Genomic DNA, 26927 nt, shown 5'->3' with positions numbered 1-26927 from the left:
TCTAGGTACTTCAGTTTGTCTAGACGTCTTTTTATTAGTGTACCACATTAGCCTGTTGAGGTATAGAGAATGCCACAGAAAACTGAAATGAAAATATTATTTATTTATTTATTTAATTTATTTATTTAGATTTATATACCGCCCTTTCCCGAAGGACTCAGGGCGGTTTACAGGGCATTTAAAAGAAAATCAATACAAATGTTAAAACAAATTTAAAAAGATTAAATAAAACCCTGAGAAAAATAAAAAAACCCAGTTAAAATTAAAATTAAAAAAATTCTCAGCCTGCGCCAGAGAGCTCGAAGAGCCAGGTCTTCAGGTCCCGGCGGAATGAACGGAGGTCGGGGACAGTCCTAAGCTCTGCAGGCAGCTGGTTCCACAGGGCTGGCGCACCCACTGAGAAGGCCCTCCCCCTGGGTGTTATCCGCCGGCAACCTTTAACCGGCGGCACCCTGAGAAGACCCTCCCTGTGGGAGCGCACTGGACGAAGGGAGCTTGATGCTAGCAGCAGGTGTTCCCTCAGATATCCCGGACCCTCGCCATTTTACAATATTGCTTGATTCCTATAAGAACAAAAGAGTTCCCTCTTTCTTAAAAAGTTGGAAAGGAGAAGAGTAAGTTCAAATCATTACAAAATCAATCCATTTTCAAATTCCTAAGCAAAGGTCAAAAATGGAAAATAAAAGTTTTTATACTTACAAAAGTATAAATATATAAATAATAAAAGATAAAAAACCTTAAAGCTGGCATTGTTGTATTCACATCATTCTTATAACATCAGCCTTATTTTAATACAACGAGTTGGTTTGGTATTGCAAGACATAACAGAATCCAGTAGCAATAGCAATAGCACTTAGACTTATATACCGCTCCATAGTGCTGTATAGCTTTCTCTGAGAGTTTACGATGTCAGCCTATTGCCCCCAACAATCTGGGTCCTCATTTTACCAACCTCAGAAGGATGGAAGGCTGAGTCAACCTTGAGCCAGTCAGGTTGGAACTCCATGCTGTGGACAGAGTTAGCCTGCATTTCTGTATTCTAACCACCAGGCTCTTGCAGAATCCAATCCTCATCTCAGAGTGTTGAAGAGTTTCATGTGGTCCGTGACTGTGGGTTGCCCACCCATTTAAAAATTATGGGTACAGAGGTACATCATCAAGTCTCCATATTCCCTCTGCCAGTTAATTATAATTAGCTTGTAACATACATGCATAAAACATAAAGCCAGAATTTGTTTAATATTAATGAGGAAGCTTGGGAGAAGATGGTGAGGCAAAAATTAGTATTGGGTAACTCAACTCTGTTTTCTTGCTATTCCAACAACTTGGCTTCCAACTTTCGATTTATTTGAGAGATAATGTAGAATACTATCTGATGAATGAACAAATCACACCTAACATTCTGCCTATTCTTTAAATGAAGATAACATCTATACTCAGCAGTATGAAACTAACTGCTGGAATAGATAAAGGAAATGATTGATATATGAATGATTTCGTTATACTGACTAAGCAATATATAATACCTGTACATGGTATACTTTAATTATAATATGAGGCTCATGCAATATCTTACAACTATTATTAAAATTTGTCATAGACATGGGTCTTTGTTCTGGTTTGCTAAGGAATATTAAGTTAGAGCAAAATATGTTCATTAGAAGCAAACCACACCTATTGAATGTATTAATCTAATAGTTTGTTGCATTAAAGCTGCTCCAAATTTTTGTAGAATTTCCTTTTTAAACCAGACTCTTCTGGCACGCAAGCCTGCTAGGCATAGGTTTTTCCTCAGTGTGCCATGTATATTTGTGGATGATAGATATGATGCTGGAATTTCTCAGCAGTAAAACTGGGATACATCTATAGAGGGTTCTACATGAAACAACCTATCTGGATTTCACTCACAATTCCATGCAAGACATGAGGCAGAAATTAGTTAGGTAGATATTGTTAACATCAGGACCTAGATGGGGCTCTTTTGATACTTTTAGAGCTCTTTGTGGTGTTTGATATCATCAACCATGAAATCCTCTGGCCGCTTTCAAGGATTAGGAGAGGGACATTTGCTTTCATGTGCTATTTAAATAGGAAGCCCAAGCCACGGCCAGGAGGGACCTTTGCCCAATTTTGACTGCTGCTCCAGATATAGTCATACTTGGATTAGAATATCCCAGAGACAGGTAAATAGACAAGTCCCACAGTAAAGTGATCCCACTGCTATGTAAGCAGGCAATTCTGGCCTGCCAGTGCTGGGAGAAGTACTTATGTCCTTGATTATTCCACTATGATGTTCCTTAGGGCTCAGAGCTGTCTTCTATGCCATTTAATATCTACCTGAAACCAATAGTGGAGGTGATCTGTCAGGGTAATGTGTCATCAATATACTAATGACATCCACCCATGGATTTTCCTCTGGGCTGAGGTAGAAATGCTAGGGAAGTCCTGAACCAGTTCCTGGAGGTTGTGAGGAACTGGATATAGCAAAACAGCTTAAATTAACTCTTTCAGTGATGAACTGGCTGTCCATCAACAAATGAATAACAGAACAATAGAGGAACCTAAAGGTAAAGGTAAAGGTAAAGGTTCCCCCACACATGCGTGCTAGTCGTTTCTGACTCTAGGGTCTGTTTCAAAGCTGAAGAGCCAGCGCTTGTCCGAGGACGTCTCCGTGGTCATGTGGCCGGCATGACTAGATGCCAAAGGTGCATGGAATGCTGTTACCTTCCCACCGTAGTGGTCCCTATTTTTCTACTTGCATTTTTACGTGCTTTCGAACTGCTAGGTTGGCAGAAGCTGGGACGAGTAACAGGCGCTCACTCTGTTACGCGGCACTCGGGATTCGACCCGCCAAACTGCCGACCTTCTGATTGACAAGCTCAGCGTCCTAATCCACTGAGCCACAGCGTCCCTTAGAGGAACCTACTGTTCATCAATAAATAACTTGGCATTTTAACAACTGTGATTATCCTAACAACACTAGTTATTCTGGTTTGATACAGAAAATACATACTTTCTCTTGTAGGTGCATATCTAGTCCTATGCATATTTGTTGAAATAGTAACTATGGTATGAGACATTGTCTTTGGGACATTCTAATCCAAGCAACAACAATTCTAATCCAAGGGAACAACAATCAAAGTTGGGCAAAGGTCTCCATGGTCGTAACTTGGGCTTCCTATTTAAATAGCACATGAAAGCTTATTCAAACCTAATCACCTTTCATCTGGATTATTGCAGCATACTCTGTGTGGGGTTGCCATTGGAGATAATTTAGAAGCTGTAGCTGGCATAAAACACAAGGCTAGAATACCACCTGGTCAGTCCCACCAGTGCAAAAATCCTATTTTAAAATCATTGCCTGGGGTACTGGTAGAATTCCAGGCCTAATGCTAGTTATTCATTTTAATACCACAAACAGTGCAATATCAGATTAAATGGGCAATATCCTGGCATATAAAAGAACCTGCCTCAGTATCATCAGTATAACTAGCTGGGAGAATTCCTATTTTCTGAAGCACATAAAGTATAGATAGGGTAGCTCTTACTTTCTGAGGTACAGACACAGTAGCAGGCCTTCCCTGCAGTTGCCTCTTACAAAATAAAATAATAAAATAAGTAGTAAAATATAGATCAGAGAAAGGGACGCGGTGGCTCAGTAGGTTAGGACGCTAAGCTTGTCGATCAGAAGGTCAGCAGTTTGACGGGTCGAATCCCGAGTGCCGCGTAACAGAGTGAGCGCCTGTTACTCGTCCTAGCTTCTGCCAACCTAGCAGTTCAAAAGCACGTAAAAATGCAAGTAGAAAAATAGGGACCACTACGGTGGGAAGGTAACAGCGTTCCGTGCGCCTTTGGCATCTAGTCATGCCGACCACATGACCACAGAGACATCCTCGGACAAGCGCTGGCTCTTCGGCTTTGAAACAGAGATGAGCACCGGCCCCTAGAGTCGGAAACGACTAGCACGCAAGTGCGGGGGAACCTTATAGATCAAAGAACAGCTATGTCAAGATAAAATTACATCACAGGTATTTATTGGCACCAGTGCTAAGTTTACTGGTTCTCTTAGAAACAAAATGTTCATCATTAAGAGATATTTTTTCTACAATGAGCTGTTCAGGTTATAATAAGCATGTAGATTTTATTGTGAAGATTTATTATTGCGACTGCATATTAGGCCCAATTGTTCAGAAGTGTAAGGAAATATGTTCTTATAAATACTGTACATGTAAAATTATTTAGGGCACAGGTAGGCAACCTTGGCTCTTTTATGACTTCTGGACTTCAATACCCATATTTCCTGAACCAGCCATGCTGACTTAGGAATTCTGGCAGTTGAAGTCCATAAGTCATAAAAGATCCAAGGTTGCCTACCCCTGATTTAGGGGATGCTAGTTGAAACTTATAAAACTTTTGTGTTAAAGTCAACAGCAAATATTCATTTCTGCCTGTGTAGTGAATATAATACTATCATGAATCATTGGGATATAATTGTTATTACAAATTTCCAGTGGAGTTACAAAATTAATGAAAGGAGCTGGAAAATATCTAAGCAGGATTTGTATAGTAGTGTAATAAAATGTTTTAAGGTATTCCATCTCGGGGAACTTCTGCAGTGACCTGTAATACTTGCTGGGAGAAACTCAACAATTTGAAAAAGCAGTTCCTGAGAAAAGCAAACTCTACCTATAGAGATTTATTTATAATAAATGTTTCCCTCTTAGTGATTCAACTGCAGATATTAGAAGAGGTCATGCTGATTGAATAAAAAGGTGTGCTAGATTGTCCCTGTAAATGCCTTTGTGCTAAAAATAGCAGCCATAGCTATTAATACTTGGTAAAGCTCCACATGTGAATTAGCAAGTAGAAGTTTATGGCTAGGAATTTATTTACTTCAATTAAAATTGAACCAACAAACGCTGAATTAACATAGCATAGTAACATTTGCCAAATGCATTTTAAAAATATTCACTTTTGAGTGATATGGAAGTAGAGCTTTAAAAAATATGCCTGATGTAATTTCCAGCTCTAATCCAGCCAACATTGGAATTCAGCATTTATTTTATTAACTTATTTATTTAACTTACCACTATCTCATTCATTGAAATAATTCTCAGTTTTTGTTTAAGAAGACTATATCCATGCTTAAATTTCCCCAAACTAGTAGAAATTAAAACACTTGGCTAAAGTTTTGATTTCTTTTGTTTAGCTCATTATACTGCTTCCAAACACTACCAGCCAAACCAAATTGTTTTAACTATTCTGCTATTTTTTTAAACGGATGAAAGGAAAAAAAGGTGGAAAAATACAGGAGGATTACAACTGAGAAGACCCCGTCTGGACACTCACATTCCATCAAAGTCCAGAATGAGGCAGAGCAATTACACAATAAATGCTTTGCATGAAAGTATCCTGAAGATGATTGTCAGTGTTGTGTGAGAATATTTTCATTTGCAGAAAAGGTCTTTCCCGTGCTCTTCTTTCCCATGTGGCCTCCCCGGATATTTTCCGAAGATCTCCCAGCTCTTTAGAGCAGATTTCAGTTGTGGTGGGAGAGAAAAGCTATTACACTGATGGATGCTGTTCTGTCAAGGAAATTCTGTGCTGAAATGAAATCTACTTTCCCAACAGCCCACACCATCATGCCCAACACATTGAAAAAGACTGAAAATATTTCCCAAGTACCAATTTTGTTTCCATTTGCTTTCTTATTTTATTAATTTACTAATTTTAAAATGTATTGCATCATTTCAAAATTAGTAAAATAATACTGTACAAGATATTTCAAAATTAGTAAATTAATACTATGAGATATATGTAGAAACAAGTCTTATTGATCCAATTTGATTACTCTCAGATAAAGGTATCAGACCTGTCTCTGAACTATGAGAGTTCATAGTTTACTGCACCATCAAGAGAAGAGTTAATCCACTGAACTATTTTGCTACTATTTTGTGTCAGTCCTAATTAGGGAAAATAGCCATTAATTGCGAAATGAAGAAAGCATAGGCTAGGTCAGGGCTAGGCAACCTCGGCTCTTTTATGACTCATGGACTTCAACTCCCAGAATTCCTGAGTCAGCTGACTCAGGAATTCTGGGAGTTGAAGTCCATGAGTCATAAAAGAGCCGAGGTTGCCTACCCCTGGGCTAGGTCAACCCTAGCATTATCACAATGAGGCAACTGCCTCAAGAATTAAATGATGTACAACTTCAGCAACCCCTATCCTTTATACCTGAGCTTCTCAGCCCCTTCTCTTTCTAGAAGAATAAAACTGTATATATCCTACAGTCTCTCCTGCATTATCTAACCTAGCCAGAAATAATGTATCCCATCAGTGGCCTACAGAAATTCGTTTCTACGTGGATGGAGAAGAATCCATCTTTTCATTAGTTAACAAAGTATCTTGAGCCAGCCTGAATTTCTATTATCACAAAAGTCAGATATCTTAGTGTAATTATGAATGTTATAAAAGGCTGGAGTATTTTTTAAAAAATGTAAAACTTTTATGTTGGCCTTCTTAGTCATTAGTCCCTACCAACCTATGTCTTAAGTATAGAAAAGCATACATTGTACTGTGAGATATCTGCTCAGTCATTAATTTTGTGTATGAAGTGGAGAAGAAATACCTGCCCTTACTATATTTTATACCATTTTGCTCTTCATTAAAAGAGGTCCAACGAACCTCATTTAAACAAAATATAAGAAGACAAACATGCCATCTTGTCTTCCCAACCTTCTTCTGAAAAGTTGCAGAAATAGAATATGCCCAATTACCTCATTTGTTCATCAGTTGTATTTTTTCATTTATCTGAAAGAGGTCAGCTGGATTTTGGAATTCCTTAACAAATTGATTATAAATAAAGGGTGAGTAATAAAATATAGATTGAAAGTTAGAGGCAACTAAATTTATTACTACTACAATATGCAATCTTACTGGTTTAGGGGCACTCATATTTCTGGTGTTATCTACTATAAATACAAAATATTAAAATACAAATATAATACTATTTAATAATAATATAAAAATAAATCCAAAACTGTTCTGCCCAGTGCAATGCCCTTCCTTGCTACCAGTTCTGGGGTGCAAAACTATGGAAGACAACTAGTTAGAAAAAAATCATGTGAGGCATTAATGAATGATTGAGAATATAAAGTTTGCTGCAAATATGAGACAACAATTAGTAAATGGAGGGGTGTGTGTGACAAAAATCAGTCCAAAGAGTGGCTATCAAATACTACTTAATTGTTGAATTGATATAGAGCCTTGGTGGAGCAGTGGGCTAATGCCTCCTTAAGTAACACCAGCTGCCTGCAATTAGTGCAGGTTCGCATCCCACCAGGCTCAAGGTTGACTCAGCCTTCCATCCTTCCGAGGTAGGTAAAATGAGGACCCAGATTGTTGGGGGCAATTAAGCTGACTTTGTAATAATGCCGCTTGGGGGTGTGTGTGAAAGCCCTAATAAGCAGGCATATACATAGAATGAAGGCTACTGCTAAGCTTGTAAGCCGCCCTGAGTCTTCGGAGAAGGGTGGGATATAAATGGAATTAAAAAAATAAAAAAATAAATATAAACAGAAAATCAGAGGAATGCAATTCTGAGAATAGTTTAGTTGCTTAGGGAAGAGTGAAGTCTGCTGGCTGGCATGCTGAATACAGTAGGAGCTTACCATGGGACAATATTTAGTCTCATCCATTGTTTATCATGGAATCTGAACATAGTAGATCACTTCAAACAAAAAGAATAATTTCAATATACCTGAGGAAGACATTTATCGTAAAGTAATAATTAGAAAATTAAAAGTAATTCAGGGAATACAATTTTTTCTATTTTTCATTTTATTTTACAAAAAGATAACAAAAATAAACAAAAATACAAAAGATAAACAATAACAGTAATTATTAGGTACAGTGTGCTCAGTGGAATGCTTCACCTGGAATTTAATGATGAGAAATAATTTTTATTTATTTTTATTTTAATTGCATTTATATCCCACCCTTCTCCGAAGACTCAGGGCGGCTTACAAGCTTAGCAGTAGCCTTCATTCTATGTATATGCCTGCTTATTAGGGTTTTCACACACACCCCAGCGGCATTATTACAAAGTCAGCTTAATTGCCCCCAACAATCTGGGTCCTCATTTTACCTACCTCGGAAGGATAGAAGGCTGAGTCAACCTTGAGCCTGGTGGGATGCGAACCTGCACTAATTGCAGGCAGCTGGTGTTACTTAAGGAGGCATTAGCCCACTGCTCCACCAAGGCTTGTAGTAATTGTAGTAAACCATTGGGGAGAGAATTAAGATAAATCAGGTAAAGAATGTTACATGATTCAAGTCCAAACTTCTGGGCCTACTTAGATATTTGAACTGCAATCGGGCCAGACAAAAGCTTGGAAGTGATTAGGATTTGGCTAGCATGTGGAAGCTGTGGTTCAGAGACTGAATATGATGAAGGCTTCTAGTCTAACTACCACCACGTTAGAAGTGAGGCATAGTCAACATACATTTCAAGAAAGCCAGTCTTTCCATCCCATAGTCTTCCAAATCCAATTTAAAAGATCCCAAGCAGTTTTAACTATTTTCAGATTTATTCAAACCGAGGAGTGCTATGTTTATAATTTGCAAATTTATGCAATTTGCCAAATACAACAGCCAATTCTAGCCAACAGCTGAGCAGAGTTTGCTTGTCAATCATTAACTCCCTTCTGAGTTAATGATGTGTTTATGCTTAAATACTCAATCAATTCCCTGTCTTCATATTTGTTTTGTTTTCTAAATTTCTAAATTTTTGTTCTGTTTTGTAATTTTTTATTTATTTAGTAGGCGGAAAAAATCATGTGGATGCTCAACAACCCTTGGTGGCTAAAATATATACAAATAATAAAATACATGAGATTTTAAAAAATCCTCTTTCATCTACCACCTCAATCCTAGTGGACCCTAGAGAAAATAAATGACCAGCCTTTTCCAATGGTTCTCCTTGTGCTCCCTATGGTGGTAGACCTCTGTTGTCTTCAAAATTCCTAATGGTGACCTTCCAGTAACTGCATTTTGGTTCTTTTCCCCAAATATGGCACATATTGTTATAATGGGATGCCAGGAGACAAGCTTGAGTCAAGCACCCTTTCCAATGACAGCAGAGATCATCCCTTGAAGTACAGGGAGGAACACCAATCTCTTTCAGAAATGCTACTTGCTGACTTGAAATAACATTTCCCCATTCATGGAGATGACACCATTATTGTGGGAACAAAATTATTTTCTGCTTATCTTGTGGCAGTATTCTTTTGACTTGTCTGAGATTCTGCTTGGTTTATAAAGAGAGGAGTTTCCATAGCGCTCCAGGGCTCTCTTTGCTTCTGTTTTTCTGTAAGTTTTATATGTTTTATATTCAGAAATTTATTAGGCCAGTAAACCTAATGATCCTCATTTACTCATGATTACTTGCACCCACAAAATCATTTTTAGTTGTATATATTTTTATCAATATTTTATTTATTGTATTGTGGGTTATTGTTTTGTGTTAAAATAATTCAGCATATAAAATTAAGCATGCTAGAGTTAAAAATCCAGTTTAAAGACATTTTAAAATATTATTTAAAAGTTTACTTCTAACATAATATTTCACAAATGTTTTAAGCATAAAATTGATTGATTGATGCTTTATGCTCCTCAGGCAATCAAACAACATTTTCCTTGGTACATATTCAGTATGACATCTTTTAAAAGTTTTGATACATCATATCAAAACACAAAATACTTTTGAAAAATGGCTTTCCATCTCAGATGCAACTATTTGGCACTCACACATGTGGGACACTATAAGAACACTCTTTAGACATAGTTAAATGGTAGAACTCATTGTGCAAGCAGGAGTGAGGTTTCTTTTCCTCTACATATCACGCTGATACACCACTTGAGAAACAAGCATTTACTGTGTGACTGCAGAAGCTACTGAAGTTATGCCTGCATGTGCACTGGCTGCTACAGGATACCAAACTCTGATGGCAACATAGAATAGGGATCTATACATTCATTGCTGCATTTGTAGTATAAAAAGCAGACACTGTCTATTTTTCGTCTGTTGGAAAATAGTCCAAACTATTATCAGCTATCCCAACCCCTCAAAGTAAAACCAAATGGATTGAGGTTCCCTCCTGTAATCTTGTTTGTTACTATTATATTTTATAGGCCTATCTGCCTGTTGCAGGGGTGTCAAACCCAATTTCATTGAGGGCCGCATCAGCATTGCGGTTGCCCTCAGGGGGACGGGTGGGTGTGGCCTACTGGGTGGGCGTAGCCAGCTCTACATCATTCTCATCAAGGGTGCCTATGGGGGCGTGGGCAGGAGTGGGACAGGTCTGAGGGTCTCTGGCAGAAGGAGGGTCTCTGGGCCAGGGCCAAGGCAGTGGGGGCCATTCCCTCACTGTTTCCAGGATGGCTTCGCAGGCCACATGAAACCACTTCGCGTGCCGGATCTGGCCCCCGGGCCTTGTGTTTGACATGTCTGGCCTATTGCATTGAGGGGATTCAGGATGCTAGTTCATCCTGAGTTCTACAGGTAGTCCTTGACTTATGTGTCCCACAGTCATGTGATTATGTGTTATGGCAATTTTGCCAAAAACTGGCACTTACTGTGTTTCCCCCAAAATAAGACCTGGTCTTATTTTAATTTTAATTTTAATTTTCCCAAAAAGGAACCAGGTCTTATTTTCGGTGGGGGTGTCTTTTGCACTCACCAACAGCCCCGCCCAGCCGGCCCACTTCTTCTGCGGCCAAAGGAGCAGCTTCATTCTGCAGCTGAGAATAGAGCTCCAGCCTGCATTTCTTAGTCTGAGACCTTTTTGGAAGGCCTATGCAGCCAAGAACTGAGCTATGGATTGAATCCATAGCTCAGTACTCCGCCAGAGCTCCATTCTCAGCTGCAGAATGAAGCTGCTCCTTTGGCCGCAGAAGACGTAGGCCAGCGAGGAAAGTGTCGATCCATGGGAGGCCTGGCTGCAATGGTAAGCTCCAACCCCCCACCCCAACCCGCCCTAGCTTGATTTTTAGGTGTGCATCTGGCCCCAAACCTAGGGCTTATTTTTGGGGTAGGACTTATATTAGGCCCATCGCCAGAGTTGGATTGAGCAACTCTGTGTCTGTCAGCTAATGCTGAAGAAAACTCTTGATTGATTTAGCAGTTCCAGAAATAATTCCTAGAATTTGTAATCACTATTGCAGTTCAACAATCAAGAGGAGACCTGCTTGGAAAGACTAAGATAAATCAACATACTTAAAGGAGTTCTTTACTTTCAGCAAATAAAGCTCATTATTCATTCATTATATAGCCACCCATCTCGCAAAATGTGACTTTATTCCTATATTCATTGAGCTTGGCATTTATTCCTTAGTAAATATATAATTAAGCTTTACGTTCCAAAATGAATAGGATATCTGAGCTCTCATTTTTCTTTAACGGGTTCAGTTCAACTTTACTAGCTGCTTTATTTGCCCAACAGAAAAGTAGAGTGCAAATATATTCCCCACATTATAAGAGTTCGCTAGGTCAAAATCATGTTTTGACTATGTCTGTTGACTGAGTGATGATCAGAAGGATTTGTCATCTGTGACAGCAAAGGAAGTCACAAAATGAATGAGATTAAATACCAGCACCTGGTGTTTTTTTTAATGTGAACATAGAATAATAGATTACAATGTACATTTTCTTTCCCTTTGTAGTTGAGACATTGATAACTGAAATCATGTTCCCATTTTGCCCTTAGCATATTGTGGCCCAACATTATATAGCTTTGGATGGATCTATGTAGCTTTCAGGTGCTCAAAATCTGTTAAATCCCTGTGGACAAGCTATTCCTTCTGCTGGGCCTTGCAGCAGTTGATAATTGCTTAACATAAGTTAGGCTGGGAATTCCTATTACAGTTTCCGAGATTATACATTGACTCCAGATGAACAATCTTTGTTTTCATGGTTCCTTGCTCTTGCCCAGCTGCATGGAATTTGACAGCAGTTTCTGTATGAGAGGTGACTACAGCATTTCCTTCCAGCAACATCTGTTGAGCGAAATATATCTTTTTCTTCTTTCTCATATACTGTACAGTAATTTTGATTTCTCATATCCTAGTTAGATTGCGTGAACTGTTATCACCCTCCCCAGAATTCACTTAGCATAATCAAAATGTGTGAAAATCATTAGCAAGGTAAACTCTACTACAGGCACACAGGTATAGCGTTATTGAGTCCCAATCTCTTTTCTTCACTGTTTATGTTAATCATATGCTATTGATGTCTCTCCCCTTCTATTAAAAGGTAAAGGTAAAGGTTCCCCCGCACATGTGTGCTAGTCGTTTCCGACTCTAGGGGCCGGTGCTCATCTCTGTTTCAAAGCCGAAGAGCCAGTGCTTGTCCGAGGACGACATCTCCGTGGTCATGTGGCCGGCATGACTGGACACCAAAGGCGCACGGAGCGCTGTTACTTTCCCACCGGAGTGGTCCCTATTTTTCTACTTTCATTTTTACGTGCTTTCAAACTGCTAGGTTGGCAGAAGCTGGGACAAATAAGAGGCGCTCACTCTGTTATGCGGCACTCAGGATTCGACCTGCCAAACTGCCGAGCTTCTGATCGATAAGCTCAGCGTCCTAACCCACTGAGCCACCAGGTCCCCTTCTATTAGTAATATATTAATGCCTTAACTTTCTCTTTCTCTTTCCTCCCAGAATTTACATCCCTCCTGCTACAGTTAGTTTCAAACATTTGTCAAAGGGTGCTCTCTTTAAGCAAGTCCGAACGAATGTCCAAGAATTACTATTCTTCCAAGCATTTTTCCCCCTCCGCTAATTGATGATGATAAAGTTATCCATTCATTCATGTCTGACTCTTGATGATTCTGTTAGCCAGGTCTCTCCACATCTTCTGATCTTGCAGTACTTTTCTGAGTTATTTTATGCTCAGGCTGATGTCAGCTTTGATGGTGCTCCACCAGTTAGCATATAGTAATCCTCAGATAAAATTCTTTGGTATTTATTATGTGCATGTATGTTTTATGAACTGATCTCTGTCCTTTGAACTTCTTGTGCTCTGTACTGACCAGTGGGATTTTTAAAAAGACCATTGGCTTGTCAAATAAGTCACTGGCACAAATGGTAATGCATGTTCAGGCTACAAATAACATGTCACATGGTTTCACATAGTTGGAAGAAAAATGTAGCTTAGCTCAAACGATGTGTATTCTTATAATGTGGTTTATATAGGCAGTAGAAAAAGAAAAGTTCTTTCCTTTCTCATCAGTTTAACAGAATATGACAGTTCTAATGTCAAAAGCAGAGTTAATACTCTAAAATGACCTGTATGTATAAATATTAATGCGTACAAGGCCAGCTCACATGACTGAAAATGTTTGAAAAAAGGATTGCCACTACAAGTCATAAAGCCACTTAAATATTTGTGGTACTGATTTGTAAATTTACATAACATTTATAAAGTAAAGGTAAAGGTTCCCCCACACATGCATGCTAGTCGTTTCTGACTCTAGGGACCGGTGCTCATCTCCGTTTCAAAGCTGAAGAGCCAGCGCTTGTCCGAGGACGTCTCCGTGGTCATGTGGCCGGCATGACTGGATGCCAAAGGCGCATGGAACACTGTTACCTTCCCACCATAGTGGTCCCTATTTTCTTACTTGCATTTTTACGTGCTTTCGAACTGCTAGGTTGGCAGAAGCTGGGACGAGTAACAGGCGTTCAGTCTGTTACGCGGCACTCGGGATTCGACCTGCCAAACTGCCGACCTTCTGATTGACAGGCTCAGTGTCCTAACCCACTGAGCCACCACGTCCCTATAATAACATTTATAATGTAATCCAAAATATAAAACTCTTAGTTTGCAGTTTTGTCCATATGACTTAGAATGGAATGGCAATATCTATTTCGTATCAAACATCTTTGGGAAAAATAAATCCTCAGGGAGGAAGCAAAATTCCACACATAGCCCATAGAATTATTGTCCCATCAAAAAGGGGAGGAAACAGAAAACCAGGGGAAAGAGGGAAAATGCCACTGATTGGTTAAAACGATAACACTTCAGGCTCCCTATTGTATATGAATTTATTTTAAAACAGGATGCAAAAGCCTTTTCTTAGACATATTCTTTCTGTTTTCCTTCCAGATAAACGTGTTGACAACTGGCTTATGATGCAATCTCCTTTTCCAACCTTGATAATAAGCACACTTTACCTCCTCGCTGTTTGGCTTGGGCCTAAATGGATGAAGACAAGGGAGCCTTTCCAGTTTCGCTTTTTGTTGATTTTTTACAACTTTGGAATGGTCCTACTTAACTTCTATATTTTCAAAGAGGTATTTCTGCTTTAATGCTGTACATAAATAAGATAAGCCAGTAATACACATATAGATATATAAAGATAGCTACATATATTTCTGATCTTCTCCTTCTCCTTCTTCTCCTGTCAGTTCCACTGAGTACAATATGTCTAATTGCAAGGGGCTTATATTTAGGACTGTAGCCAGATTTGCTATAAGTAGTTCTCAACTTATAACCTATTGCTTAATCACTATAAAAAATTGCAATGGACATACAGTAGTTATGAGGAAGACCCTTTGTCCTCAGGAGTCCACCATTGTTCAAATATCTGGATGTGAATCCCTCCTCCTGGGATGTGGCCCTAGGTCGCAGTTAGGCTTACTGCTGGTATACATTCCGCCTAGTCGCACAGCAGCGGCTCTGCCTGAGCTTCTCGATATCCTCTCGGGGCTGGTGGTTGAATTCCCCAAGTTTATAGTTTTGGGTGATTTCAATCTACCATCCCTGGGAGGATCATCTGAGTTAGCCCGAGAGTTCATGGCTTCCATGACGGCCATGGACCTGATACAAATAATTCAGGGCCCGACTCATGTGGGGGGCCACACGCTTGATTTGGTTTTTCTATCTAGACGGTGGTTAGATGATCTTGGTGGGGGTTCCCCAATTATTATACCCCTGTCATAGACCGATCATCATCTCCTGAGGCTGGTCTTCTGCTATGCCACCCCCCGTTGTGGAGTTGTGGAACCATCAAGATGGTTCCGTCCCAGGTGCTTAATGGACCCTGAGAAGTTCCAGGCAGCGCTGGAGTCTCCACCTGCCTCCTTTGCTCACAGCTCGGTTGATGCCTTAGTGGAAGCCTGGGAAAAGGCTGCCACGGATGCACTTAACCGAGTTGTTCCCTTGCGGCCCCTGACCCGATGCAGATCCCAGTGCGCTCCATGGTTTTCCAAGGAGCTCCGGGAGATGAAGCGTCGGAGACGTGGCCTAGAGAGCTGTTGGAGATCCACCCAATCTGAATCCGACCGATCGCGACTAAGATCCTTTACTAGATCTTATCTCGCAGCAATGAGGATGGCGAGGTCTAATTACTTCGCTACACTCATTGCGTCCACAGATAACCGCCCAGCCACCCTGTTTAGGATAACCCGCTCCCTCCTTAATCAAGAGGTGAAGGAGGATCCCTTACAGGGTCGTGCCGAGGAGTTTTGTCAACATCTGTCGGACAAAATCACTCGGATTCGGACCGGCTTTGACTCCAACTGGACAGAGTCTGATGATCAGGACATAGGTGGTCTTGTCGATGTTATCTGGGAGGAGTTCGATCCTGTGACCCCAAAGGAAGTGGACAGAATTATGAGGAAGCTGAGCTCCACCACTTGTTTATTAGATCCGTGCCCTTCTTGGCTGGTTTATTCGGCCCGAGAGGGAACACGAAGCTGGCTCCAGGCGGTGATATCTGCCTCCTTGAGTGAGGGCTGTTTCCCCTCCGTCTTGAAAGAAGCGGTGGTGAGACCTCTCCTCAAGAAACCTACCTTGGACCCAACTATATTAAACAACTTTCGTCCGGTCTCCAACCTTTGCTTTCTTGCTAAGGTTGTTGAGAGTGTGGTGGCACATCAGCTCCCTTCGGTTCTGGAGGAAACTGACTATCTGGACCTGTACCAATCGGGTTTCAGGCCCGGACACAGCACAGAGACGGCATTGGTCGCCCTGATAAATGATTTCTGGAGAGCTCGGGACAGAAGTTGTTCCTCTGTCCTAGTCCTACTAGATCTCTCAGCGGCTTTTGATACCATCGACCATGGTATCTTACTGCAGCATCTCAGGGGATTTGGAATGGGAGGCACGGTTCTTCAGTGGTTCTCCTCCTATCTCACGGGACGTTCGCAGTCGGTATTAGCAGGGGGGCAGAGGTCGAGCTCAAGGCCTCTCACTTGTGGAGTTCCTCAGGGGTCGGTCCTCTCGCCTCTCCTGTTCAACATCTACATGAAACTGCTGGGTGAGATCATTTGTGGTTTTGGAGTTGGGTATCATCAGTATGCTGATGATACCCAGCTTTTTATTTCGACCCCAAACCATATCAGTGATGCCCTCGATGTGATGTCCCGTTGCCTGGAAGTAGTTCGGGTCTGGATGGGGAGGAACAGGCTTCAACTCAACCCTGACAAGACTGAGTGGCTGTACGTACCGGCATCTCGGGATATTCAGAACATTCCATCTCTTTCTATGGGGGGTGAGTTATTACCCCCTGTAGATAGGGCTCGCAACTTGGGAGTCCTCCTAGATTCACAGCTTTCCTTGGAAGACCACATAATAGCTGTGACTAGGGGAGCCTTTGCCCAGGTTCGCCTGGTGCGCCAATTATGGCCCTATCTAGACCGGGATGCCCTGCATACGGTTACTCATGCACTCGTGGCCTCTCGTCTAGACTACTGCAATGCTCTCTACATGGGGCTGCCCTTGAGGATCACTCGGAGGCTCCAACTGGTACAGAATGCAGCCGCGAGAGTTGTGTTGGGAGTCTCCCGATACTCCCATGTTACACCTCTACTCCGTGAGCTGCATTGGCTCCCAGTTGTCCTCCGGGTGAAATTCAAGGTGCTGGTAATGGTTTTCAAAGCCCTACATGGCATGGGTCCGGAGTACCTTAGGAATCACCTGCTGCCAGCGTCAAGCTCCCTCCGCCCAGTGCGCTCCCACAGAGAAGGCCTCCTAAGGGTGCCGCCGTTCGGAGAATGCCGTCTGGTGGCTCCCAGGGGGAGGGCTTTCTCTGTGGGCACGCCAGACCTATGGAACCGTTTACCGGTTGAGCTCCGGATGGCTCCCGACCTTCGCTCCTTCCGACGCGACCTAAAAACCTATCTGTTTGAACAATCCGGTCTGGTCTGACGGGTTCTGTTTTAATTATCATTTTAATGTAACTTATCTTCTGCATTTGGGCATTAGGGTTTAACTTATTTTCAATTTCTGTATTTGTACGTTTTGATATTTATGTCACTGTTCACCACCCTGTGTCCTTGGGGAGAAGGGCGGTATACAAATCAAATCAAATCAATAAATAAATAAAAATACGTAGGGGGCACTTACATGGATTTGAAGTTCCGATGTGCTCTCCACACATGATCATGTTACCGTAGTTCAAGCAGTTGACTACATTTACAGTCACTTAAAGCATCCTTCAGTCACATGACTGCATGTTACAATGGTTTTGCTGAAAAATAGCATTTACTTCCATTTTTGGTAAAACCATGCCCATAGCAAACCTTTGGTTCTTACTTAATGACTACAGCATTTACTTAATAATTACTGCAAAAAAAGATAATAAAATCACATCAGTCACATGACTGACCCACTTTACAACCATCATAAATTATGGTTAGGATCAGCAGGCTCCATTACAGTCATAACTCGAGGACAACCTGTACTTGTGACCAATGGTGGGATTCAAATATGTGAACAACCGGTTCTCTGTGTGGATGCCACTTCTGGAAGTCCATTCTGGGCCTGGGCAACAAAAAAATTAGCTACCAGTTCTGCCAAACTGGTGCGAACTGGTTGAATCCCACCACTGCCTGTGACTCATTATTTCAGATGAAAATACAAATATTTGGACAGGTGGATGTCTCTGCACTCAGTTATTGATTTCATTGAAATTGTTGGGTTGAATGCAGGAGTGTGCAGACTTGAAGTTTGTGAACTGTCTTCTTATTGCAGAGGAGAAGAAACAATATTGCAGTGAATTCTTTCAATAATGCTCATTTGAAACTCAGGAACATGCATGAATTATTTAGCACCACCAATTATGTTAAGTCATGACATGATTTGTTTGGTTTCAGCTTAGCACAGTTACTTGAAATAAACCACAAACTATGATAAACAAGAATTATATGAGAATTAATTTCCTAAGGTTTCATCAACAAACTCTGGTTGAGGGTAACAAAATATAGTGTGTAGTATCAGATCTGCAAGAATATTCCGGCAGCATTTTTATTTGGTACATTCTTATACCAAAGCACAGTATAAGCAGACAGTGCTTTGTAATTGCATCTTGCAGAGTATGCAAAAGCATAACAAATTTGCTTTCACTTGGAACCAGACATCCTGAGCCATCTACCTGAAGAGCAGGTGGCTATGGCTGTCTCAGCACTCCCACTTTCTACCAACTGAGCAGGCAAATCTAGGGCTGCTCTTAGTCTTCAGCATTAAAAAAAATGCTGCCTGACTCTTGAAATTAAATTAATTAAATGTTTAGATAATTAGATTTTTATCACGAGGTTTTTTTAAAAAAAGATAAACAATCATTTTGGAATGTTAGTATCAATTTTTTTTTGTCTTTCTTCTTTTCTTTGTTCCACTAAGATTCCTGACATGTTTTTATTTGTTCTAAGCATTTTATGTGGTGGCAATAAAAGGAACCAACCATACACTTATGAGTCACATTTAGAACCAGACCCATTAGATGCCCCCCCCCCCCAGACATGTGAATTGCTTAAAGAGCCCTTATGACAACATTTACAGTATGCTGAATTGACCCTGAGTAGCAACAGGGGGAAGAATCAGTCATGAACCTGTGGTTCAGTAAACCAAACTGTTTCTATTCTCTGACCATATTTCAGAGGTACTACAGCTAACATACTAATCTAGTATGAAGGGGTAAATAATGAGGAGGTCATCCAGATAGGTTTATCAAAAACATTCTATTGGGTCATAACAAGGTATAGAGCAGGGGTCTTCAAACGTGGCCCTTTTATGACTTGTGGACTTCAACTTCCAGAATTCCTCAGCCAGCGTGCCTGGCTGAGGAATTCTGGAAGTTGAAGTCCACAAGTCATAAAAGGGCCACGTTTGAAGACCCCTGGTATAGAGCCTATTACTGTGTAGACAGTAGATAAAATGAGAATACTAAGAATATAGGGAGAGCCTCAGTATTTTGTCACATTGTGCACAAAGTCTCATATCCTAGTTATGCTATGATTATCATATGTTGTTTAATCCAAAGACAACAAAAACAAACAAACATAGTGCTCTAAGTAGCTATCACAAAGATGGTTGGAATACCAATAAGAGGAGTAATAGCTATCATAATGTAGCTGATCATGGTCTATAATGTCATTTGGTAAGATATCCAGGCAGCTGTATTACTGATGGTTTATACCAGGGGTAGGCAACCTTGGCTCTTTTATGACTCGTGGACTTCAACTCCCAGAATTCCTGAACCAGCATGGCTCAGCATGGAAACCCCTCCCTTCCCCTCAGCATGGCTGGCTCAGGAATTCTGGGAGTTGAAGTCCACGAGTCATAAAAGAGCCAAGGTGGCCTGGTTTATACCAAACTTAGCATGAACCCACCCATACATAAAGGCAACAGTCCAGTATTTGGGCCTGTATAATGAGAGAAGGTATGATCCCTCACTAATACATTTAATGTCCAGTTTTACTGCAGTGATTACTACACGCCATCCTTCTAAATTATTGATGTGAAGGCAAGGCTGCACTTCACCACAGAGCATTAAGAAGCTTACTTTTGCTCAGATCCTGTTACAGCAGTAATCCTCTTTCTGCTGAGTAATCTGGACATGAGGGGAAGGGCTATGCCAAAGGAACAAGTTGCTGAAAGCACCCTTTCCCAACCTTGTGCCTTCTAGAATTCAGGAACTCCCCAGAAGTTAAGACAGGGATTAGCAGTATTTTTCAGGCTAAAAGACCCGCTTGGTTTTTGAATGGAATGCTGAAGGCCACTTCCAAACACTGTGAAGGACTAGGAGAAGGAATATAGTTAGGACAAAAACTTAGGTTTGATTTGTTTTGAATATAGATAGACAGACAGATCTAGTTACATATATATAAATTAGAGTAACATGATTGTTGGTTTAAGGCATAATACAAGTGTTGAAGTGTCAGCATTGAAAGTCTTAAGTGGCTTAGAAACTGAACTGCCACAGAGTAAGGATTGCATTTGGCCACTAGTCTCTTTTGCCTCTGATAGCTGTTTTTTCCAATCCAATAAAAGAGAATATTTGTAGCTCACGGTTGGAATGAGGGGTCCTTGGTGCTCACTGAGCTTGGTTGTTTTCTTGCAGACGTTTCATTAGCCAAACTGGGTAACATCATCAGTGCTGTCAATGCTACCTAGTTATCTAGTTTGGGTAATGAAACGTTTGCAAGAAAATGATTAAGCTCAGAGAGCATCAAGGAGCCCCTTTTCCCCCCAATCCTTTGAATGCTTCCACTTGTGGTGTTTGTAGGCTTTTATTTGAGGTATTCTTCCTCTTGTGGTAATAGTTGCAAGATGCCTTAAGAGGCTTAAGTCTTCAATGGAATAGAAAAAAACAAGTTAAATGAATAAATAACATATATTTCATATTCTCTCACCCCCAAAAACTTTGTGATGGCGTTCCATGGTACCTCCATAGGGATTGGGTACCCCAGATCAAAGGAAGCAACCTAGAACTTATGGGGCACATTGAGCTTAAATCACCCTTTGAGAGGAAAAGGAGAGCAGAAATTTAAACAGACACTTTATTAAACAATGCTAGTTAGTTTAGAAAGGTTATTTTTAAGTGACAAATTTTTGCAATATTAATTTGTGAATTCCTACTTTCAGCTGTTTTTGTCATCAAGAGCTCGGGGATACAGCTATATCTGCCAGTCTGTGGATTACTCAGACAATGAACATGAAGTTAGGGTGAGTAGAAATAATGTGTATCACTTAAATTATTTTTATAGGTTAATATTACTACGTCTGTTCCTGACCTCTAGTGAAAATCTATTTCAGCATATAGATATTGTAAGAGTTATGCTACATGTTTCTTTCAAGAAGTTTTTACAAGTGTGTTTAAACTGATCACTTTATTTTAAAGAAACATGTAGGACTTTTTAAGAATTGAGATTCTTCCCTTGTTTCCAGCCATATCTCCTCCCATTTCTCCCCTCCCACTCAATTTAAAATTTAAAATTATGTTCCCTATCTTTTTCTATATACTTCAAATTGGTTTAAATACTATATAAGAAATAGTATGAAACAGGTAATGTCCTGCTTCTGGAATTATGTGTTTTTATTGTTTAGAAACAAATAATATCCCCTGTACTAACAAACTTCAAGTTAATGTGTGTAGTCTAAGAGGTATATCATCTAAATATTATCAATTGCAAAAGTGGAAAATGCCTCTAATATAATTTATTTTGCAATTAAGTAACATTTTCTTATTATTGAAGGCAATTTGCATTAGCCAAGACAGTCCTTAACTTACATTAATTTAAGTTATTAATTTAGCAACCATTCAAAATTGCAACGGCACTAAAAAAAATGATCTACGACCAGTCCTCACATTTACGACTGTAGCAACATCCTCATGGTCACGTGACCAAAAGTTGGGTACTTGACAACCAGCATGCATTTACAATAGTTGCAGTGTTGCAGGGTTGTATAATCACCATTTGTGCCAACTGGTTTTCAACAAGCAAAGTCAATGGGGGAGGCCAGATTTGCTTAACGAGCATGCTGTTTGCTTAACAACTGTGGCAAAAAAGGGCAATCCCTGACTTACAACCACAATTGAACCCCAAATTTATGTTGCTAAGTCAGACATTTGTTAAGTGAGTTTTGCCCCATTTTACAACCTTTCTTGCCCCAGTTGTTAAGGGAATCATTGCAGTTGTTGAGTAAGTGAATCTGGCTTCCCCATTGACTTTGCTTATCAGAAGGTCACAAAAGATGATCACATGACCCTGGGATTCAGCAACTATCATAAATATGAACCATTTGGCAAGCATCTGAATTTTGATCATGGGTATGCTGCAATGGTTGTTAAGTGTAAAAAATGGTCATAAGTCACTTTTTTTTAAGTGCCATTGTGACTGAATGAATTGTTGTAAGTCGACTGACTTAATTGCTCCCTTGCTTAGCAATGGAAATTTTGGCTGAAAATCAAGGACTATCTATACTATATTCTTACAGCTTTCCAGAACCCTTTGTTCCAATTAATGGAGATACACAATAGTTGACACTGATTTTTTTAGAATTTCATAGACTGTCTCTGATCTAAAGACATTTGAGATTATTCCTGAGAGCTATCCCAAAGACGCAGATTCAGATTCAGATTTAAATGCTAATCACGTTTCATATCTTACAATAAGATGCTGATAGCTTAAGCCAGTTTTCATCATACCATTGCAATTTCTCTTTAGGCTTATGATGAAAATGTGCTGAACCATGCAGGAACCATGTATAGTTAACATGCTAAGCTACAGGCTGCCAGTGTGAATCAGGCCTTATAAGCACTGACTTTTACAAAATAATCAGAGCAGTAGATATCAACAGCAGGCAAAATCATATTTTCAAAGGAAGTGAATGCGTTTTTACTGGATGCATGAAAAGTGACTGTTCACTTTATTATGTGAGCAAAAGAGTTGTAAGAATCCTAAAAGTTTATTTGTCTAAAATATTTTCAATATTGCCTTCTTTAAGGTTTGTTTGTTTTTTTGAAAAAAATAGTTTATTTCCTTCTAGAAGTTAATGATAGGTAAAGGTAAAGGTTCCCCCGCACATGCGTGCTAGTCGTTTCCAACTCTAGGGGCCGGTGCTCATCTCCATTTCAAAGCTGAAGAGCCAGCGCTTGTCCGAGGACGTCTCCGTGGTCATGTGGCCGGCATGACTAGACGCCAAAGGTGTTACCTTCCCACTGTAGTGGTCCCTATTTTTCTACTTGCATTTTTACATGCTTTCGAACTGCTAGGTTGGCAGAAGCTGGGATGAGTAACAGGCGCTCACTCTGTTACGCGGCACTCGGGATTCAACCCGCCAAACTGCCGACCTTCTGATCGACAAGCTCAGTGTCCTAACCCACTGAGCCACCGCGTCCCCTAGAAGTTAATGATAATCACAACTATTATCACTTCCATACCAGTTGATAATATAATAGGGAGGAACTGTATGAATTTGCCTTCGAGATATTTGCATGAGCCTTAATTCTAGATGTTAGTCTAGATCAGGAGTAGGCAACCTTGGCTCTTTTATGACTCGTGGACTTCAACTCCCATAATTCCTGAGCCAGCCATTTTGAGGGGAAGGGAGGGGTTTCCATGCTGAGCCATGCTGGCTCAGGAATTCTGGGAGTTGAAGTCCACGAGTCATAAAAGCGCCAAGATTGCCTACCCCTGGTCTAGATAATGATAAAAACATGATCCAGTTTCATTCTTATAGATATGTCTAAAGGCTTCTTAGGTTAATTTCATTGTGCCCATCAGTCCAATCAAGTAACTCTGAAAAGATTGTTCATTGAGAATTGAAACAAATAATAGCTATGCTGTATACAATGGAAATTACACATGAACTAAAATTTTAGACACATACAAATGTGAGACTATTAAAGTGGTGGCATTTCTTTTTATTTGATTTCTTAAATATTTTTGAGGCAGATAATACTAAAAGCTTGATGATAAGAAAAATTCTGTGATCAAGAATTCTCTCTCCTCAATGTTATTTTTAAATGTTGCATTTTTCTAGCCATCTGTCTTTTTAGAAACTAAATAAAAGATCTGTGAAGCAAAATTCTAGAAAAAAATATTTTTTAAAAAAAAATCTGTACACTCCAGCATCTAGCCTTTAGTTAAATCTGCTACAGTAGCAGTAATAGCAGACACATTATTTATTTATTTATCTATCTATCTATCTATCTATCTATCTATCTATCTATCTATCTATCTCTATCTATCTATCTATCTATCTATCTATCTATCTATCTATCTATCTATCTATTTATTTATTTAATTTCTATACCGCCCTTCTCCCGAAGGACTCAGGGCGGTGTACAGAGCAATAAAATGCAATAAAAATACAATATACAAAAGTTAAAATGAGAATTAAATAGAATAGCCCACTAGGGATTTATAGCATCATCCCACCATCATTGTGACATTGTATCACTTCTGCAATAGCTTAACAACATCATAAATTGCCAGTGCAAACGAGCTAGAGACTTTCAAAGAACCCTTTTAAAAATATTTAAGTTAAAAAATACTCCACACTAATATTCAATGCAATCTGTGTGTGTGTGTGTTTGTGTAGTGTGCACGCGCGTGTGTGTGTGTGTGCGCACACACACACACACACACACACACACATATATATATATATATATATATATATATATATATGAATGAATGTATGTTTAGAGAGAGAAACACAAATTTGATGTATCATACCAATTTGATGCAAAGCACCATCACATATGCATATTATACACACACATATATTTATTTATTTATTTATTTATTTATTTATTTATTTATTTATTTATTTATTTATTTTAATTCCATTTATATCCCGCCCTTCTCCGAAGACTCAGGGCGGCTTACAAACTTAGCAATAGCCTTCATTCTATGTATATGCCTGCTTATTAGGGCTTTCACACACACCCCAAGCGGCATTATTACAAAGTCAGCTTATTGCCCCCAACCATCTGGGTCCTCATTTTACCTACCTCGGAAGGATGGAAGGCTGAGTCAACCTTGAGCCTGGTGGGACTCGAACCTGCACTAATTGCAGGCAGCTGGTGTTACTTAAGGAGGCATTAGCCCACTGCTCCACCAAGGCTCTGTATATATACACACACATACACACACTTCTCAGCATGAATCATCAATCAACTAATTCTGCTATAGAAGTAACACAAAAAAATAAACTTTTTATATTTAGCATAAAGTAAGAGAATAAAATAAGAGAACCAAAAGACAAAAAGAGCTATTTAGTTAAAATAAGTTTAAATGTAAAAAAAAATCCTTAGAAGACAAATTATAGAGGTTATTGGCCTCTTATTCATAGTCAACAAAACATTTTTATATTATTTGGGGTCTTAGCAAACTTTACATATATGTTTGTTGATAATAGTCTGCAATTGATAATTGTCCTGCAAGGCAGGACAAGAAGCAACCAATGGAAGCTAATCAAAGAGAGAAGCAACCTAGAACTAAGGATAAATTTCCTGACAGTTAGAACAATTAACCAGTGGAACAACCTGCCTCCAGAAGTGGTGAATACTCCAACACTGGAAGTTTTTAAGAAGAGACTGGACAGCCATTTGTCTGAAATGTTATAGGGCAGGGGTGTCAAACTGCTGGCCTGTGGGCCAGTTGCATCATGCAGAGGCTGCGCCCACTGGCTCTGGCAATGCAAAAAAAGTTGTGATACGTCGCGAAAAGTCATGTGACATGGCGAATTTGATGCTCATGGTATAGGGTTTCCTACCTGAGCAGTGGGTTGGACTAGAAGACCTCCAAGATCCCTTCCAACATTGTTGTTGTTGTTGTTATTTCTGCTCTTATTTGGTTAGGTTATTTATAGTGTTTTATGTACTATATGTAGAATGTTGAGGTGCTTATATTTATGAGTAGTTTATACAATATGTAGTTGACAACAGCAGAATATAATAATGAATACTTCCAGGTTTTTTTTTAGTGTGGATGTTTATTCAATAATCTGTGGTCTGAGGAGGCCATAAATTTACTCATTACAGTTACAATGAGAGTAATTAGTAGTCCTAAATTAGGGGAAAGACCTGAGGTTGTATCTCTCGAATCCATTATGAGAAAATTGATATCCTGGGTTACTGATTGTATAATGTCTGGTTCCCCAGCCATGGATTCATCCCAGTCAGAGATTGTACATTCTAGAGCAGGGGTGTCAAACTTCCAACGTCATGTGACGTGTCACAACGTATCGTGACTTTTTTTCTATTGCCAGCAATAGGGTGGGCGCGGTTTCGCTATGATGCATCTGGCCCACACACCGGCAATTTGACACCCCTGTTCTACAGCATACTTACTGTAATGTCAGGCATGAAAGACCAGGTTCACAAGTGAAGGCTCAATTAAACTGACTTATTGCTAAAGCCTATGCACATGAATCTTTTCAACAGCCCACATTTGGTTAGAGTTAAATAAGGGCCAACAGCACACTTGTGGCTACCTAACAATTCTAGGCTGATTTCCTCCTAATCACTGCATAAAGCAGGCCTACTGAACCAAGCAGGCCCACTTGGAGACTGCAGATAAAAGAACTAGGAGCACATCATAGTAGATAAGAGTCTCTATCTGCTCACCAGTGGCCTTGCCCATATGGAGGATAATTGGCTGCCAGGTATGGTGATTTCCTCCCTGTCACGTCTTTGACCACACCTCTTTATACTCTGAGTCATTTGGCTACTATTTTCCCACATGCCACTTGTACAGTGTTCAATTTAGTGAACTTTCTCCAGGGAGTTGACTGAGGATTGCAACCTGTCTATTCACACCTGGCAAAATGTAAATTGCTTTGTTCTCATAGGTGACACTGATTATTTTTCTAGCTTTCAGCAATTGCTTAAGAAGTGCTTTGAGATTTATTGTTTTATTTATTTTTTTCTCACACGAAAAGTAGAATAAAAACAGTTGTTTATAGCTTCTACCTATAATATTGTAATTGAATTATTTGCATTTCTCTTTAAAACTTGACATTTTCTAAGCAACTAGTAGATAAAAACAAAATATATGTAATTGAGCATGAAAGGCTTTGCATATTTTTAATGTTCCTAAGCAGAAAGATGTTAAGATGATGTCATTTTACATCTGATAA

The 26927-nt window shown here is 39.8% G+C and overlaps 1 protein-coding gene across 1 annotated transcript in view; it reads left to right on the top strand.

Annotated features, from left to right (window-relative positions):
• ELOVL4 (ELOVL fatty acid elongase 4) overlaps nucleotides 1–26927 on the top strand; it is a 52154-nt gene that overhangs the window by 7605 nt on the left and 17622 nt on the right. Inside the window, exons 2-3 of the mRNA XM_083377606.1 lie at nucleotides 14163–14350; nucleotides 20922–21002. Of these exons, the coding sequence (XP_083233732.1) occupies nucleotides 14163–14350; nucleotides 20922–21002 (269 nt within the window). The remainder of the gene's footprint in view (nucleotides 1–14162; nucleotides 14351–20921; nucleotides 21003–26927) is intronic.

The sequence above is a fragment of the Vipera ursinii genome, assembly GCF_947247035.1.
Source record: "Vipera ursinii genome assembly, chromosome: 1".
Lineage (NCBI taxonomy): Eukaryota > Metazoa > Chordata > Lepidosauria > Squamata > Viperidae > Vipera > Vipera ursinii.
The sequence above is the reverse complement of the archived record's forward strand: the minus strand, read 5'-3'. Positions and strand labels throughout refer to the sequence as shown.